Source organism: Sparus aurata, chromosome 5 (genome assembly GCF_900880675.1).
Source record: "Sparus aurata chromosome 5, fSpaAur1.1, whole genome shotgun sequence".
NCBI classification, from domain to species: domain Eukaryota; kingdom Metazoa; phylum Chordata; class Actinopteri; order Spariformes; family Sparidae; genus Sparus; species Sparus aurata.
Window position 1 is genome coordinate 2,152,023 of NC_044191.1, and position 17,788 is coordinate 2,169,810.

At 41.0% G+C, this 17,788-nt stretch overlaps 1 protein-coding gene across 3 annotated transcripts in view; it reads left to right on the top strand.

The window, feature by feature from the left end:
• pnpla7b (patatin-like phospholipase domain containing 7b) overlaps positions 1 to 17,788 on the top strand; it is a 29,248-nt gene that overhangs the window by 2,615 nt on the left and 8,845 nt on the right. For all 3 annotated transcript variants that reach the window (XM_030418184.1, XM_030418186.1, XM_030418185.1), the window contains exons 4-23: positions 1,009 to 1,096; positions 2,928 to 3,004; positions 3,425 to 3,519; positions 4,003 to 4,143; positions 5,044 to 5,203; positions 5,311 to 5,391; positions 5,497 to 5,625; positions 5,799 to 5,879; positions 7,449 to 7,569; positions 7,683 to 7,775; positions 9,005 to 9,087; positions 10,088 to 10,237; positions 10,489 to 10,566; positions 12,627 to 12,832; positions 12,928 to 13,059; positions 13,586 to 13,709; positions 13,817 to 14,006; positions 14,181 to 14,330; positions 16,812 to 16,875; positions 17,100 to 17,268. In XM_030418184.1, the coding sequence (XP_030274044.1) occupies positions 1,009 to 1,096; positions 2,928 to 3,004; positions 3,425 to 3,519; positions 4,003 to 4,143; positions 5,044 to 5,203; positions 5,311 to 5,391; positions 5,497 to 5,625; positions 5,799 to 5,879; positions 7,449 to 7,569; positions 7,683 to 7,775; positions 9,005 to 9,087; positions 10,088 to 10,237; positions 10,489 to 10,566; positions 12,627 to 12,832; positions 12,928 to 13,059; positions 13,586 to 13,709; positions 13,817 to 14,006; positions 14,181 to 14,330; positions 16,812 to 16,875; positions 17,100 to 17,268 (2,412 nt within the window). The remainder of the gene's footprint in view (positions 1 to 1,008; positions 1,097 to 2,927; positions 3,005 to 3,424; positions 3,520 to 4,002; positions 4,144 to 5,043; positions 5,204 to 5,310; positions 5,392 to 5,496; positions 5,626 to 5,798; positions 5,880 to 7,448; positions 7,570 to 7,682; positions 7,776 to 9,004; positions 9,088 to 10,087; positions 10,238 to 10,488; positions 10,567 to 12,626; positions 12,833 to 12,927; positions 13,060 to 13,585; positions 13,710 to 13,816; positions 14,007 to 14,180; positions 14,331 to 16,811; positions 16,876 to 17,099; positions 17,269 to 17,788) is intronic.

The window sequence follows — 17,788 nt, forward strand, 5'->3', positions numbered from 1 at the left end:
ATATGTTTTTCTACATTGTAGATCAATACTGAAGACATCCAAACTATGAAGGAACACATATGGGAGACAGAAAAGTGTTAAACAAACCAGAATATGATTTCTATTTTATATTCTTCAATGTCGCGACCTTTTGCTTTGATGACAGTTTTGCACAGTTCTGGCATTCTTGGAATGACAGGTGTGTCTTGTCAAGAGTTGATTTGTGGAATTTCATGCCTTCTTAATGTGACTGAGACCATCAGTTGTGTTGTGCAGAGCTAGGGTTGGTGCACAGTTCAATACAGTGAATAGTGCTATTCAGCTACTGTTCTCATCCATATTATGGCAAGAACCACTCAGCTAAGTAACGAGAAACGACAGTCCATCATTACTTTAAGACATGAAGGTCAGTCAATACAGAAAAGAACTTTGAATGTACTCTCAAGCGCAGTCTCAGTACAGTCAAACACTGTGATGAAACTGGCTCTCAAGAGTACCGCCCCAGAAAAGGAAGACCAAGAGTTACCTCTGCTGCTGAGGATAAGTTCATTAGAGTAACCAGACTCAGAAACCGCAGCACCTCAGATTAGAGCCCACATAAATGCTTAATATCAAATATAAAACATATTCTGTTTTTTTATCACTTTTTGTTTACTACATAATTCCATATATGTTCATTTATGGTTTTCATGGTTTTCATGTCTTCAGAACTGATCTAGAATGTAGAAAATAATAAAGATAAAGAAAAACTATTGAATAAAAAGGTGTGTCCAAACATTTGACTGGTAGTGTATACATACACACACACATATATATACACATTCAAATGCACACACATAACCATGCCAACAGCATTACAACGCATTATGGCACTCATCAGAAGTCCCTGCTGCGCTACTGGAGGGCCCCAGGACTTATTTTAAAAAACGATAGGGTTCTAATGTTCAATATGTATATATATTTTTTTTTATTAAAGGAGTAAATAGAGCTAATTTAAATGTTAGTAATGTTTTGTATGTTTTCTTTCAGTGGACGGCTGTGTTGATCGGAGCTGTATCAGTTGTTTCTGTCCTTGGAGTTGTTGTGTTTCTTCTCTACAGAAGATACAAACTGTCAAGTCAGTGCCCTGCACACTGTACACCCTGTTCTGTTTCGAGTACATTTACTGTGCCTTGCAAAATTATTCATCCCCCTTGAACTTTTTCACATTTTGTCACGTTACAACCACAAACATAAATGTATTTTATTTGGGTTTTATGTGATAGACCAACGCAAAATGGTGCATCATTGTGAAGTGGAAGGAAAATGATACATGAAAGATTTTTAAAAATAAAAATCGAAAAATGCGGCATGCAAAAGTATTCAACACCCTTTACTCTGATAGATAAAATCCAGTGCAACCAATTTACTTCAGAAGTCACCTTAGTAGTAAATGGAGTCCACCTGTGTGTAATCTAATCTTAGTGTAAATACAGCTGTTCTGTGAAGGCCTCAGAGGTTTGTTAGAGAACATTAGTGAACAAACAGAATCACCAAGCCCAAGGAACACACCTGACAGGTCAGGGAGAAAGTTGTGGAGAAGTTTAAAGCATGACTAGGATATGAAAAAATATCCAAGCTTTGAACATCCCTTGGAGCACTGCATCATCCGAAAATAGAAAGAGTATGGCACAACTGCAAACCTACCAAGACATGGCCGTCCACCTAAACTGACAGGCTGGCAAGGAGAGCATTGATCAGAGAAGCAGCCAAGAGGCCCATGATAACTCTGTAGGAGCTGCAGAGATCCACAGCTCAGGTGGGAGAATCTGTCCACAGGACAACTATTAGTCATGCACTCCACAAATCGGGCCTTTATGGAAGAGTGGCAAGAAGAGAGAGAAAGCAATGCAGTTTGCCACAAGCCATGTAGGGGGGCACAACAAACATGTGGAGGAAGGTGCTCTGGTCAGATGAGACCAAAATTGAAGTTTTTGGCCTAAATGCAAAACGCTATGTGTGGCAGAAAACTAACACTGCACATCACCCTGAACACACCATCCCCACCGTGAAACATGGTGGTGGCAGCATCATGCTGTGGGGATGCTTTTCTTCAGCAGGGACAGGGAAGCTGGTCTGAGTTGCTGGGAAGATGGATAGAGCCAAATACAGGACAATCTTTGAAGAAAACCTGTTAGAGTCTGCAAAAGACTTGAGACTGGGGCGGAGTTTCACCTTCCAGCAGGACAACGAGCCTAAACATACAGCCAGAGCTACAATGGAATGGTTTAGATCAAAGAATATTCAAGTGTTAGAATGGCCCAGTCAGAGTCCAGACCTAAATACAATTGAGAATCTCTGACAAGACTTGAAAATTGCAGTTCACAGACACTCTCAGACCGAGCTTGAGCTATTTAGCAAGGACGAATGGGCAATTCACAATTATGTGCCACTTTGTGTTGGTCTGTCACATAAAATTGCAATAAAATACATTTACATTTGTGGTTGTAACATGACAAATGTGGAAAAGTTCATGGGGGGTGAATACTTTTGCAAGCCGCTGTATATCTTAACATGTCCAGCATGTAAAGATGTACAAAACACACCCAGTTGTATCACTTAGTGTAGTCAGAGAGATACTTATTACAAAATGTAGTGTTTCTATCAGATGTCAGTGTTTCAGAGACAATATTAACCATATTTCTTTTGAAAAATCAGCATTATCATCAATTTTACAATACAGTACAAGTAGCTGATAAAATGTACTGCAAGTGGCCATGTTCCAGCAGAGGTGAAAGAAATCAAGCAGACATTAGATGACTTTAGTTATTTCTCAGGGATTAAAGCTTCAGAAAGTGCAGGATTCATGGCAACAGCTCAGTACAACAGTTTAGTGCTGGAGTGAGGAGCACAGATTGAATGATACAGTAGAGTGCAAATGGTCTTACAGAGGATTTTTGGTGTTTCAGAGGAGGCCGGTGTTCCTCACTATCGCTTCAGGAAGAGAGATAAGGTGTTGTTCTACGGCCGGAAGATCATGAGAAAGGTCAGTGGGTTGGATACCTAAACATCCCACTCAGTTGATATTAAACTGTCCACAATGCTTTATCCGTATTATATTCAGTGCATGATCCTTTCTTTTCCCTCCCTTTAAAGAAGCTGATTGATGTGGCTCCCCTCCCTCTGGCCTCACTTTTGAGTTACAAAGAAAAGCATGAGTTTTTCCAGAATATGCTCAACCTTTTGAAACCCAAAAGGTTATTTATGGGATAAAATCATTAGTATTATGCAGCAGACACAACATGTTTTTATTCAGATGGTTAGAAGAGTCTTCAGGAAAGTCCTGGCCAGATGGACGGGAATATAGAAGACATGGACTGACCAGCTGCTGACATCCCCATCATTAGGCCTCGTTGCTAGTGTGCACAAATACCTTTACATATATAATCAAACCTTCCTCTTGCAGGTTCAGACGTTGTCCTCAACTCCTGCCTCGAATTCAAACTCAGCTTCCCGGCAGAGAGTGAGGAAGAGGACCAAAGTCCTATCTATAGCTCGCAAGTGAGTCCCTTCTTTTGAAGCTTTTGGTGAAGACAGAAGATAAGGCTTGAGCATTCAAAGTTAATTCTTCACCTTTTGAACAGTGCTTTGACAAATAATAATCTTAATCTAATCAAGAAATAATCTTAACTCAAGGTCCACTTATTGGACTTTGAGTTAAGATTATTTCATGAAATAAGGTAAACTGGTATTCTAAGATACAAGGGAACAGGACAATTATCAGAGCAAAGAGTAAAATAAACAGACACATGTATATTATTGAAAAATAGATTTGTGAAGAGTGAATTGTGAAGAATTATGTTTAGTATTAGTAACCATTTAGTAATGGTTTGTGTTTTAATAATGTGTATTTCAGGTGGAAAAAGAAGTAAATTCCAATTTAGATGAGAGAAACGTAGTGTATAGTGTTTAAAAATCAAAAGTAGGACTGTGAGCTGGGATTTTGTGTGTTGTTTTGATGTTTTTTGTGTGTTTGTGTGTCAGGATCCTGCGCATCCGGAGGGAGCCCCCCACCCTGCAGCCCAAGGAGCCTCCTCCCTGTCTGCTGGAGGCTGACCTGACTGAGTTTGATGTGCAGAACTCCCATCTGCCTTCTGAGGTGCTGTACATGCTGAAAAATGTCAGGTAAGTAAAATTGCAAGCTGTATTTTAATTCCCCCCATGAACAGGAGCACAGTTTCTGTGCAGTCCCCTCTTAACAATAGATTGAATAATGAATTGTGAATAGTTTTCTTTTGATCAACCAGTTAATGAGCGACAAATTGTTTCAGCTCTGTTTCATTGTTACCAGTTGAGTCCACCTTTCTCGCTTGGGATTAAAATTTCTTACCCACTCATAATAGACAGGAAAATATGAGTGCACATACTGGCCATGGTGTCTTTGTTAATACAGCATGACACAATGAATTCTCACAGCCCACAGATAGACCAGGTGCTCGTCTTCCTTTCTTGCATTGGTTTGGTTAGCAGGTTAAAGGAAAGACAGTCATATTTTAATGCTATTTTTCTTTTTTAAACATAGCTGTGTGGGATGAATAACTGTAAAATGCAGATGGTGAAAGAAGTTCAACTTAGTTTTGGTGCTATACCACTAGACTAAAGAGCAGCTTCTTTCTTTAGGCTTTAAGAGTCCTTAATTCATCATTAGCATTCACCATGAACAGTTGTGGCCATTTTTGGGATTTATTCAATCCGGATACACTTTAGAATCTAAAGTGGTGACAGACATTAAGAAAAACCAAAAATACCCAATCTTCTCTCTGATGGTCTTGTTTGCTTATGTATACTAGGTCATACAGAGGCATCAGTGAGAAAATAGCAAAGAAATAGATCAGACCATTATAATGAATGTGAATTAGAGTTGTTATATCTTGGATATGATACAGATGAATTGTTTCATTATTATTTGGGAAATATATTGTTCTGAAATGGTCATTTTCACATTTTGTGACTATTGATGGACATGTTGATATCATTATTAGTGCTAATGTAACTACACTGTGTTTACATGTGTGCTGTAACCAGGGTGCTTGGACACTTTGAGAAGCCTCTTTTCCTCGAGCTGTGTCGTCACATGGTGCTAATCCAGCTGCACCAGGGAGAGGGACTCTTTCGACCAGGGGACACTGATGACAGTATTTACGTGGTTCAGGATGGCCGCCTGGAGCTCTGTATCCATGAGAGTGTACGGGCAGAAAACAGCACCTACACCGAGATCACAAGAATATTTCACACTAAGCAACAGATTAGTACTTTTTTTTCTCTGCTGTTTTTTGCGTTTTCTTACTGCAGGATGGTACAGATGCTGTGGTGAAGGATGTTTTACCAGGAGACAGTGTTCACAGTTTGCTCAGTATCCTGGACACCATCACTGTATGTCTTCATCCTCATATGTGAAAAAGTCTTGTAGTACCTATTTTACTCTGAAAAAAGGTTTAAGTCAATGTTACTCAACACGCTGTATTGTCTGTATAACAGGGTTATCCAGCACCTTACAAAACAGTTTCTGCAAGAGCTGCAGTTCCCTCCACTGTCCTGCGCCTCCCAGCTGCAGCCTTCCAGTCAGTCTTTGAGAAGTATCCTGAAACTCTGGTCCGTGTCATCCAGGTATTTGAACCGAGAAAGACAAATATTTAATTCATCATGTCAGCCCCAGTCATTGCAAGTACCATCTTAGCTAGTGCATAACATGCTTCACAATATCCCTCTGCTCCCCTTCTTGGTATTAACAGTGAAGTCAATATTTTCTCTATGTCCTGTTTCTCTCTTGTCCTCTGTAGATAATCATGGTGCGTCTCCAAAGAGTCACCTTCCTTGCCTTACATAACTACCTTGGCCTGACCACTGAGCTCTTCAACCCGGTACTGTTACTTTTTCTCTGTCTGTACTCCAGAGTGTGGCTGGACTGATATGGATTGTGCAAAGATGTTTTTGGATTTGATAACCTCAGTATTTGCGTGTCTGTTATTGGTTATTGGACCTCCCACTTATTTTTGATCTTTTTGTTTTATTGTCATGCTGCTCTGCTTAAGTCTCACTGCATCAATGTAGAGGCCTTATTAAGGGTGTGAGTAGTGTTTAACAGCAGGTCGCGTATATACAAGACATCATGGCAATGACTAGATTCTGCATGGATGTACAACAAACCACAGCCAGTTAATACTCTCTAATGGCCACAGGTGGCAAGTAAAGAGACAGAAGGGTGAACACGTAGTCCTTGTTCCATAACAAGGTGTAATAACTGCAGAGAGAAAGCAATGGTATTGTAAATGATCAAAGTTCAGTCAAAGCCGGGTGCCGTTTCGCTCAGTGGGTAGAGCGTGCGTCCCATGTGCTGAGGCTCTGCAGCGGACCCGGGTTCGACTCCCGGCCCGGGTCCCCTTGCTGCGTGTCACTCCCCCTCTCTCTCTCCCTGTTTCCTGTCATTTCTTCAGCTGTACTATCAATAAAGCCATAAAAAAAAAGGCCAAAAAAAGTATTTAAAAAAAAAAAAATCATTCTCAGTCAAAGCCATGAGAATGATTTAGAACTGTGGATGGATTCATTTTATTATATACATACAGTTATGGTCAAAAGTTTACACAAACACTACAATAAGAAAGTCGTAAGAACTCAGCATTGATCTGAAAGAGCTCATTATTGATTTGAACATGTGAGGAAAGTCAGTGGAGCCATTTCAAAGCAGTTACAGGTCCAAAGATCAACTGTACAAACAACTGTTAAGTATTAAGTGCATGGCACAGTTGTGTCACTGCCATGATCAGGAAGAAAACACAAACTATCTCCCGCTGCTGAGAGAAAATTGATCAGGATGGTAGAGAGTCAACAAAAACCACCAAAAAGCAAGTCCGTAAAGAATTAGAAGCTGCTGGAAGACAGCTGTCAGTGTCCACAGTCAGTAGCCCCATTCACACTTCCGTTTGAATGCGGGGATCCTGCGGCAATTCTCCGCCTCCTCCACTATGTGAAAATCTCAGAAGCAGCGAGTGGTGAAATTTCATTCCGATGCTGATCCGCCTCTGGAAGGTGCAGTATTGGCGAACCGAACCAGTGTGAATGGATAAGCCAGCGTCGTAAATCCAGGGCGTGTCGGTCTGACAGCCTGATAACTACACGGGTCCCTCACTCAACTGAATAAAGTGCAATGTCTGACAAATCAACGTTACAGAACCAAACAAAAGTAACGTAGTAACTCTGTCTTTGGCAACTTATATGAGGAAAAAAATACTGCAGATTTACGCGGAGAAGCGTCCGACAGACCGGAGGTCTGTCCTCCTGCCTGTCCTACCAACTCTCCGTCACATTTCTGCCTGAAAAACAGCGTCTGTCACCATTCAAACTTTAACTTACCAAGTGTTTGTATTGGAAAAAAGGAGGTTTATAAATGAGGTATTGTTATTGATAAATATGTGTTGATGTGTGTGTTACAGGAGAGCCAAGCCATCTCACTGGTGTCAGTGGCCAATGTTCTGGGTGAGGCTCATCCACACAGAGGCCTCCGCAGGCAGCCTTCCCACTCTGATGACCTGGGCTCTGAAAAAGCTGATGCAGGTCAGAAGTGACAGCATTCTGTCGACGTGTCAGGGCTGCAGTAATGTGTGTGTAGTAATTTGTGTATAGTAAATTGTGTGTAGTGGTTTTTGTCTAAAGTTACCTGTATTCAGATTGCAGATTTTCAGAAAAGTCTGGCAATTCTGACACATCCACATTTAAATACAAGAAGTCTCGCTCTCTCTCCACCCCCATGGCTGTTACAGGTACAGTTTATACACACACAGGATCATTTTTATACATTTATGTATTTTATATATTTTTAATTGATAGGTCAATAGGTCTCAATAGGTCATACTGTATGTAATTCCACTACATGCTAATCTGAATGTAACTATATATATAAGTTACTTTGAGTAACATTTTTAATAGAGAGCCCTAGAACAAAAAAGTTGGCTGGACATTTTAAGACAAATATTCAGAAACTTAGCAGTATGATTTCCGTCTAATGAGCTGAAGCTAATGTAAAAAGAGAAAAAGGACATCCAACTTTGTGTCAGTTTAATGTGGGCCGGAGAAGACAGATGGTTTCAAAGAGGAGTAAAAGAATCCATCTATGTCAAACTGGAATGACTGTCTTGGAACGGAGGGCGTGGCCTACTACATTATTTATCACCCACCTATAATGCAGTGTTGAGTTCCCTCCTCAGACAGCTTAACAACCGTTCACACCTGGGCTCACCTAGTACTTGCAACTCACAAGAAGGCCGGTTGGGTCACAGCCCACAAGTGGCCCTAAGGACTCTTTTAAAGTGTAGCTTTGTAAGTGTTTGCAGCGGTCAGCCATGGTGTGGGATGTAAACAGATGTGTCTCGTCGATGTACTGCGTAATGACATCACACCAGGTCCACGTAGTAGGTCCTGGCAGATAAGTACAAATTCAAGGCTGTAGAATGCTCACTGTAGTTCACTTGGGAGCGTATGAACTATGTATGAACTAGGAACCGACCAGCAGAATCAAAACGCACGTGTCTTATCAAGTGCAAAGTGTCTTGGAAATTTGGAATCAGTTCCAACTTGGAACCGGTTCTTGATACCAACCCTATTTTCAACATTAGTAACTAGCTGCTATTATAAAACCAATTCACCAGTGACATCCACGTCACAATGTTATTGCTAATGTTCGTATATGCAGTGTCTGCTATGTAAGTTTAATGTTTAACAAAGGCTTTAAACCTCTTACATTGGCAAAAGCCCACAAACAATTTGCCAAACTAGAATCAAAATATGAATTTTTTAACCAGCAATCCTGAGTCATTTAGGACGCGTGTGAGCTAGCTAAACCCAGGTGTGAATGCCAACAATACAGGCTTCAAAACTACTGTAGTCTCTGTGACATATTGGCAGATGGAGATGCTTGTCCACCCGATAGTGTCAATCATATTGCTGCTGATACTAATCAATATGATGACCGACAACTTTTTGCATCTTGCAGGTGAAATGTCAGTTGACCTCAACAGAGTATTTGAACGGGCTAGAGTTGCCAAGGAGGAGTTGACGCCCCACAGTCCGATGAAGGTCTCTGCATAAGACTTTTCTCTCTTGCACTTGCTTCTGGTTTGAGTCATTTGGACGTGAAGTTGCAAAAGTATATATTGTATAAGTGTTGAGGTCAGGCCAGTCGTGTTCTTGGATTAGTAAAATGCAAGTCAGACAGCTTTACAGAAATAAAGATTGATACAATTTAATGCCTGATGAATTAGCCACGCTGTGCCCAGGCTGTATCTGAAGAGCCATGTTTCCATGGTAACAGTCAGTGACCAATAAATGATAACATAGAAGAAAACATGGCTCAGAATTTGTTCTGCTGTTGTTTGTTGAACAATGTTCTGAAGCCACAAATGAGAAGGGAGAGGGTTTTAGAAACTGAATTAAAGCTATAAAATGTAGCTTTGTGGGGCTTGGTTAAAGCCTGATTAAAATCACAACTTGCACAGCACCTTTGCATGGTGTTGCTTCTGGCTCTTCAGTCGAGCATTGGGCTACTGCGTTGCTCATGTAGAGATTCAGAGTTTCACCTATTTTTACCATGACATGTGTGTGGTTGTGAGCAAAAATAGACCTGAAAATTAACTTAAGACAGTCAGACATCATACAAGTGTTTCTCTGTATTTTTAATGTCTGTATCTGTAGAATATGTCACAGACATGAAGAGAATACACACAACAGTTGAAGGGCCGTTAATTCCCTGTGCGGTTTCTTTTTCTTTCCCTCCCTCACGCCCTCTCTTTCCTCCTACCACTTTCTCACTCCTTCAGTGGTGATAAAGGGAAAATCACATCATTGTATGTATTAATGATTATCAAAGTCAAACTCCATTTAAACAGGGCAAGCATTTTGCATAAGCAAGGGCTTAAACATGACGGATATAAAAATACTACACAAATTACATGGATCATTTTAGTTTCGTGCACAGGCATAGACAGGCACCGTACTTCTAAGTCCAGCAGTAGGTGTGTAGTTCAGTGACTCTCTGAAAGGTCTCATTACACTTTTCTGTCACTTTCTGTCTCCTCAGTCTATTCTAAAGAAAAGTGTGACAATGCAGCAGACTCCATCTGCTGTTTACCACTACAGTGATGCTGCAGGAGGAAATGCCAGCCATAATAGGGTCAATGCCATTTTCCATGCAGCCAAAAAGGATCTGTTACAGGTCATCCAGATACAGGTAGTGTTTAAATAACATCTACTTTTTTCATTTGTCTGTTTATTTGCTTGTCTGTTAATTTAAAGAAATGTGTATTGACCCCACAAAAGAGGAAATCTAACAGCAACATTGAAATGTTGTGAATTTTAATTTTTAATTACATTTTTTAATCTGGTTTTGTAGTAATGAATCCATGTCTTGTGAGATGGTTATAACTGGATACGACAGACAATTAAAATACATTTTCTGTGTCTAAATGTTCATGTTATCAGGACCCCAGTCTGCTGGAGGGGAGGGTGAATCTTCGCCAGGTCAAAGCTGGCTCTGTTGTGGCCCACCAGGGAGACCAGGTCAGTCTGTTGAGACAGAGACTCACTCCTCAGTGTGTTGCTCTCTGTGAGACAGGTTATTAAAGCACAGAATGCAGGTGTGGCTTTTAACAAACAACAACCAGGTTTTCCACACAGTGATACAGCTACATCGAATTCCCTACATTTTCCGTTTTTACTGCTAAATTATATTATTTGCTAGATCGTAGTGAAGTGTAAGTGATTTGAACAAGTGCAAATCTACCATCCCAACTATGAGTACAGGCACAGCCCTGTAAGGCTGTTGCTGGTGTGGTCATCCCTCACTCACGCAGCACTGAAGTCCTTTAGTCGACAGCCACGTACTACTTGTGCCCCATCTTAGTCTCACCTTGTGTAAGCGTTAAGATGAGACCTTTTTGTGAAATCTTAGAAGAGATCCTGCACCAATTCTCTGCATCTCTTAGAAAGTCTGACATGCGGCGAGGTGTGAAATTTCGCTGCGCCCCTGATGCGATAAACCCTTTAACTCACCAAGTGTTTGTCCACTATTGTGTTGTTGTAGTTACCGTCATGAAAAAAATCTTTGTGGCGGTCATCTGTTTCTGAATTATTGAGAACCTCATTCACCCTTAGATTGCCAGCCAGAAACTCTGGTCTGTGTTGGTCCTATTGTTTTTTCTTGGCTGCCCCACATCATTCCAGTGAGGAAACTGTTTCTGTTTTGGAACCCCTTGAAACCTAAGCCCCTTTACACCTTCAGTTTGGAATTTGTTATTATTTCCCTGAGGCTTGTAAGAGCACATTTGTCTGTAATACCCAGAAGAGGCATTTGTTTATTGGTTATTTTTTTATTGTTTGAAGTAGCAGACATTAGGTATTTCCCTTAGATTTACATGTTTTTTGTTTATATATTTATGTAGGGTTGGGCTGGGCTGTATGCAATTTTCTGCCAGTACCGCCACAACTGGAGATCCTAGGTAGAGCTGGACGGGTCAGTAGCAGGGCATGTTATTAAGTTTGGATAAATACTACAGAGGGAACACATCAGACATTTCTCTGTGTAGCTTTAAGTTTCACGTCCACTTCAGTTCAGTTTTGTCCCCGAGTTTAAAACACAGCAATGATCTGCCACATCCTGATTTTTTACTCTATTGTTAATCTGTCGACAAGGACAAATGATTACTAGTAGGACCAACATGCTAAAAGCATAACAACATAGCAGCATCGTCTTATGGCAAAATGATCAGCGGGGTTCCCAACACGTCACACACACAGACCATGGAGAGACACTCCCACACCGCCGCACCAATCTGTGGTGCTTCACCACACCACCTGATCCACTGAAACCCGCCACCACCAGGATGCTTCTGCTTCAAGTACTGAAGCATGGCAGTAGTAATGCTTACATCCGACGCGTCGGCCATTAGGTAAATCAGCGCATTTTCGTAACAATTATGTTGATTACGTCGATGTGTCGCACCATCCCTACCTGAGACCAAAGCTGTTTTTTCTTGGGGGACCCCGAACTGAGAGGTCTGTGCCTATACTCATAGCACACAAGTAACAGCACATGCCCACCTCAAGGGAATTCAGTTATCAATAAGTAGAAGGTGGTTGCATTTTGTAACAGTTCAGCACAGAGCAAAGAAAGAGAAAAAACACCTCTTCATGCACACCCAACCTCCCCAGTCTTGACCCAGTCTACGGGATTTCACTCGATGAAGGCAAAATTGACAGCTGTTAAATAAGTGGCTCATTTTGCTTTAAGAAACCACATCTTTCTTTGTTCTCTTTAAGGTTGTCTTTTCCATTTATTACTGAGGAGAAATATTTAATAAACTCATATTGCCCTCCTGTGCATATATATATATATATATATATATATATATATATATATATATATATATATATATATATATATATATATATATATATATATATATATATATATATATATACATATATATATGTATACATACACATATATACATATACATATATATATAAACTATTTAAGGAACTGACTGATGTGCAGCTTTCGTCAAAAGCATTTTTTATTTGTCCATGCCTCTTATTTTTTCTCTCCATGTCACTGACAGGATGTGAGCGTGGCATTTGTCATCTCAGGTGTGCTCCACGTTTATCAGCGTATGATAGACCGCGAGGAGGAAAGTCTCCTGTTTGTCACCCATCCAGGGGAGATGGTGGGTCACCTGGCTGTTCTCACGGGGGAGCCCCTTATTTTCACTGTTCGGGCTCACAGAGACTGCACCTTCCTCTCCATATCCAAGGCCCACTTTTATGAGTAGGATCATGCTCACACATCAATGCTTGAGTCATTTCTTTAGGGGTTCATCACTCCACTAGGATGCAAGCAAATCTTTCTCTTCAATTTTGCAGGATGATGCGTGAGGAGCCCAGGGTGGTGCTGAATGTTGCTCATACTGTGGTGAAGAGGGTGTCACCATTTGTCAGACAGATTGACTTTGCCCTGGACTGGATGGCTGTAGAAGCTGGCCGTGCTGTCTACAGGTATCTACTCTGCAGAGTCACTGAAGGGCTTCTTACTGAATCAGTAACCACAACATCAGAAAAAAAGAAAGACAGTCAGACAGACAGGAAGACAGAAATAAATGTAATAAACTTTATCACTCCACATTTGTTAGAGTCATTTGTTTAGCGTCTTCCCATTGTTTTGTCCGTCATGTCCTCTTGTGTGGTGAAGACCCAATAAGACGTATTCTGTAAGAATTCTATAAATTATGAATTTACACTGATTGCCACATTATTGAAACCACTGACAGGTAATATGAGTTACATTGATCATCTTGTTACAATGCAGTGTCATGCCGGCAAACTTTGAGACATGCACCACGCACCCAAACACTGTTGTGGACCAGTTACACTGCTCAGAGCTGACTTGGTTGCAGAAGGGGAACCTGCACAATATTAAGTAGAGGGTTTAAAGTTGTCTGTATATGTGAAATAACAATAATTATAACTATATGAGATAAATCGTATTAGTGTGTGCAGCCTAATGTTGGACTTCTGATTTTAGACAGGGAGACAAGTCAGATAGTACCTTCATCGTCCTCAGTGGCCGATTGCGCTCGGTCATTGCAAAGGATGATGGGAAGAAGGAGCTGGCTGGAGAGTATGGCCGTGGGGATCTAATTGGTGTGGTGAGTGCCCAGATACTGTTTGAGAAAAAAAATATCACAATGTGAGGACAGACTGCTCAAGGGAAACCAACTTTAGGCATCACAAAGCTGTTTTGTGTTTTGTCCAGGTTGAGGCCCTGACCCACATGAACAGAGCCACTACTGTCCATGCCGTCAGGGACTCCGAGCTGGCCAAGCTACCTGAAGGAGCGCTGAACTCCATCAAGAGGAGGTATCCTCAGGTTGTTACCAGGCTGATTCATCTGCTGGGACAGAAGATCCTGGGCAACATGCAGCAGGTCAATGGACCTCTGGCTGGTAATTGCATACCATACCATGGATAACATGTGAAATGAGTGAGGTACAATCAAGATTAATGCAAGAGAAGAGTATAAAGAAGCATGTACTGTATTTACAGTAAACAGTATTTTACTGTTTGTTTTTTTTCTGGCTAATATATACAATGAGGAAAACCCTTCTCCTTTCTTGCAGCTCGTGGTCTGGCTCTCCACACCCCCACCAGTAAGTGGGATGCAGGGAATCCAGTCTCCAACCTGTCCACTGTGGCCATCCTGCCTGTGTCTGAAGAGGTTCCCCTCACTGCCTTTACTTTGGAGCTGCAGCACGCACTCAGTGGCATTGGTACACACACACACACACACACATGCACACAAGTACCTTCAAACACAAGCACATTCCTATTCAAAGTGAACCCCATAAATGCAGATGACTCAAAACATTTGAGCAAAGGAGCAGGGGGCTCCGGGTGTAGTGAAGTTTGCAATTGCTCATTTGCATATGAAATCTATACTTACTGGCAAAACATGGAACATCTAGTACCTCCCCTTAATCTCTCTTGTTTAGATTACTGTAACTAGTGCATTGCCTGTAGGAAAGAATGTATTCCTATAGAAAAGTAGGAGGTTCAGTAGCTTTTTCATGGATGGCCAAATGAGGTTGTGTTTGAAGGTGGGACGTCAGGGATATAATTGACTGCTAATTGTTTTTGTCTACTTTTTATTATACCATTATATTTCACCTTAAAAACTATTTACCTTGCCTTGTTTGGTGTCATTATTTTCAGCACAACCTCACATGTGTGACTGTACAGTTATTTTTTCATTTTGACACATTATATTAACACTATGGACCTAAAATCACAAAATAACATAAAATCAGAGTAGGAAAGGGTTAGATTTTTTGCTGTGAAAACCACAAACAGTTTAATGAACCAATTGCATTAGTTATAATGCAAATATAAATTGTTGTTTGCTAAATTTGTGCATAAGTTTTTGAAATTTACAAAGTTATATGATATTATTTACATTTAAATGCAGACAATGCCTCAGGCTCCTCAGCTCATTCTCTCAACTCTCAAAACTCGCCATCTCTGTCACTGTCTGTATCACCGCCTAGGTCCCTCACACAACTTCCCGTTCCTCAACAACCAAACTTGCTGCTTGGACACTTTTGTGACAAAAGCCTGTTTTTACCGTTTCTTCCTGCACCAGACATAAAGCAAACGTGACGGCAATGTTCGCGAAAAAGCGTGCAGACATTATTTACCCTAAGTCCAGTTTTGGACGTGCCAGTGCGTCCGGTCCGTCGACTCGGGAAGTGGGCCGGGCTAGCAGCTAGCAGCTAGCTACACACGAACATCCACAGATTCCGATTCCACGTTGTTGTCCGCGCGTCTCCAGATCTCCTCAGACCCAAACAGACTCGGTCCGTACTCGTTTAGTCTCATTAATCCACAACAGTCAGTTTAGATGCACAGAACGTGGCCGAACCAGCAGCAAAATCCTGGTCCAGCTCGCGCAGCTGCAGGTATAAATCCGCTTGTTTCTTAAGGTGGGGGGTGGCGGTGAGCTCTGCAGTGATTGGCTCTGGTGCGCACGTGACTGTGGTGGCTACAGTTGGTAATGCTAGCGGAATTCGTAAAACATTTCTGAAATAAATTATTAACGGTATCATTGTAGTCCAAACAAATCCGACGTTGCACACCCTTGAACCACGCAGCAGCCATGTTAAAAAAATCTCAGGTCAGTCTGACCCTGATCCACAGAGATATTTGAGGCACACACAGACAGACAGACAGAGAGACAGAGATTCCTTGCTTTTATAGAGAGAAGAGATGCCCTCTTCACAGTCATTACTCAGCCCCCACCAGCACATCTCCAGCTGGTACAAAATGCAGCAGGCTATCACCAGTCCTGTATGATATGAATTGTTTCCTTCCTTCATTGGCTTCCAGAAAAACAGAGAATCAATTTTTAAATTTGACTGATACATACAAGGCCCTGCATACTAATTAGTCCGACCTTATTTTAGCATTCGTCTTCCCTGATCATTTGACAGAGGCCTTTAATCTGTCCGCTGTTGGCATTTTAATGTCCTGTAGGCATCAACTTAACTTCGGAACAAATTTCCCAGTCCATCAGATTGGCCAAATCTATAGTCAGTTTTAAACAGCTGCTCAAAAATCACTTCTGTGGGTTAGTGCTTTTATAAATTCCTGTTTTGCTTTACTTATGTTTATTTCTTGTCTTTTCCGTGCATCATGCCTGTGTATGAATGTATATCGGTGTGTACTGTATGTTTGTATAAGTTTGTCTGTGTGTTTACATCCTACATGTGAAGCACTTTCTAACTATTTGTTGGAAAAAGTACAACTGGAATAAAGTTGTTATTTACTACCTACTCTGTGATGATGCAGAACTGCTTGAAAAGATTTCCTTTAATGAATGACTTCTTGATGACCAAAATTACTTTGATATTGTAGTTTCTGTTGTGTGGCTGTGATTAAAAGGACCTTTACTTAAATGTATTAAATCAAGAGGCTGTGTACGGTCCAAGTATAAGGCATTACCAAGCTATTGCTGATGAAACTGAACAAATCAAACACAAATAAAGATTACACACAAATTCAAACACATGCATTTCTAAATCCGTACTACTTACAGTTGTGTCACAAGGACATTTCCTTTGCAAACACTTTATGTGCCTATCCACTTTCATGGTTTGGGATCGCCTCTGTAATCTGCACTATTATACATTCTACTACACTTTGATTCACAGCAATGTTATAGGTTCTTTTTGAAAATGTGTTTCTGTTTCCTGAAGGCCCCACTCTACTCCTGACCAGTGACAGCATCAAACAGCGACTAGGCTCTGCTGCTCTGGACAGGTAGACTTATTTTTTACTGTTGAATGAGTTGTAAATATATGAGTCATGTGTTCAGGTGTTGTTTTATGTCTTACGAGACATTTGATTATGAATGATTCTTTCTAAGAAACAAGACATTGGTTGGGATGCAATTTCACAGTAATACAATATACATTAATATCCAGTGAATAGTTATATGAATACATGTTGCAAACAGGTAGATTTTTGTGCTTCATCTCTGAAAGCGTCCACGAGTATCGTCTGTCCAGCTGGCTCGGGCAGCAGGAAGACATCCATCGCATCGTCCTCTACCAGTCTGACTCTGGCCTCACACCCTGGACGCAGCGCTGCATCCGCCAGGCTGACTGCATCATCATTGTGGGACTTGGTGAGCAGGAGCCCACTGTGGGTGAGGTCAGTGTAAATGCACTCACACCTGTTGGCTGCTGTAGCTTTGTTGGCATAGGGCACAAAGGAGGTTCATATTTAGAAAGAGTTGTCATAGAGGGAGATGACACCAGCTCTGTTTTATCTGAATTTTAGCAAACTCAGTTAAGTGAGTAATAAAACCTGAGCGTTGTTTCCACCAAGCAGTCCTGTTTATTTCAGTTCATTGTGTATTTGAATGGTTATTAGTGGACCAACGAGAGTCATCTTGTGAAAGGGGTTACCCACATAGCCCAGCTGGTAACAACATACTTCACAATAGAGTGTGCAATACTGGCCAGTATATCGGTATCAGAAATCTTTACTGCTTGATATCAGTTTCTGCACTGATATGAAGTGATGCAAAATCCATTATCAGTCAACTGTAGTGCTAATACACATGAGCCGCAGGTTCTTTAAAGGTCTAAAGAGTAAACAAATGCTGGAAACAAGAAAATGTTTTACACTAAGAAGAGATTTTATAAAAGAAATAAGCAAATGCAAGGAT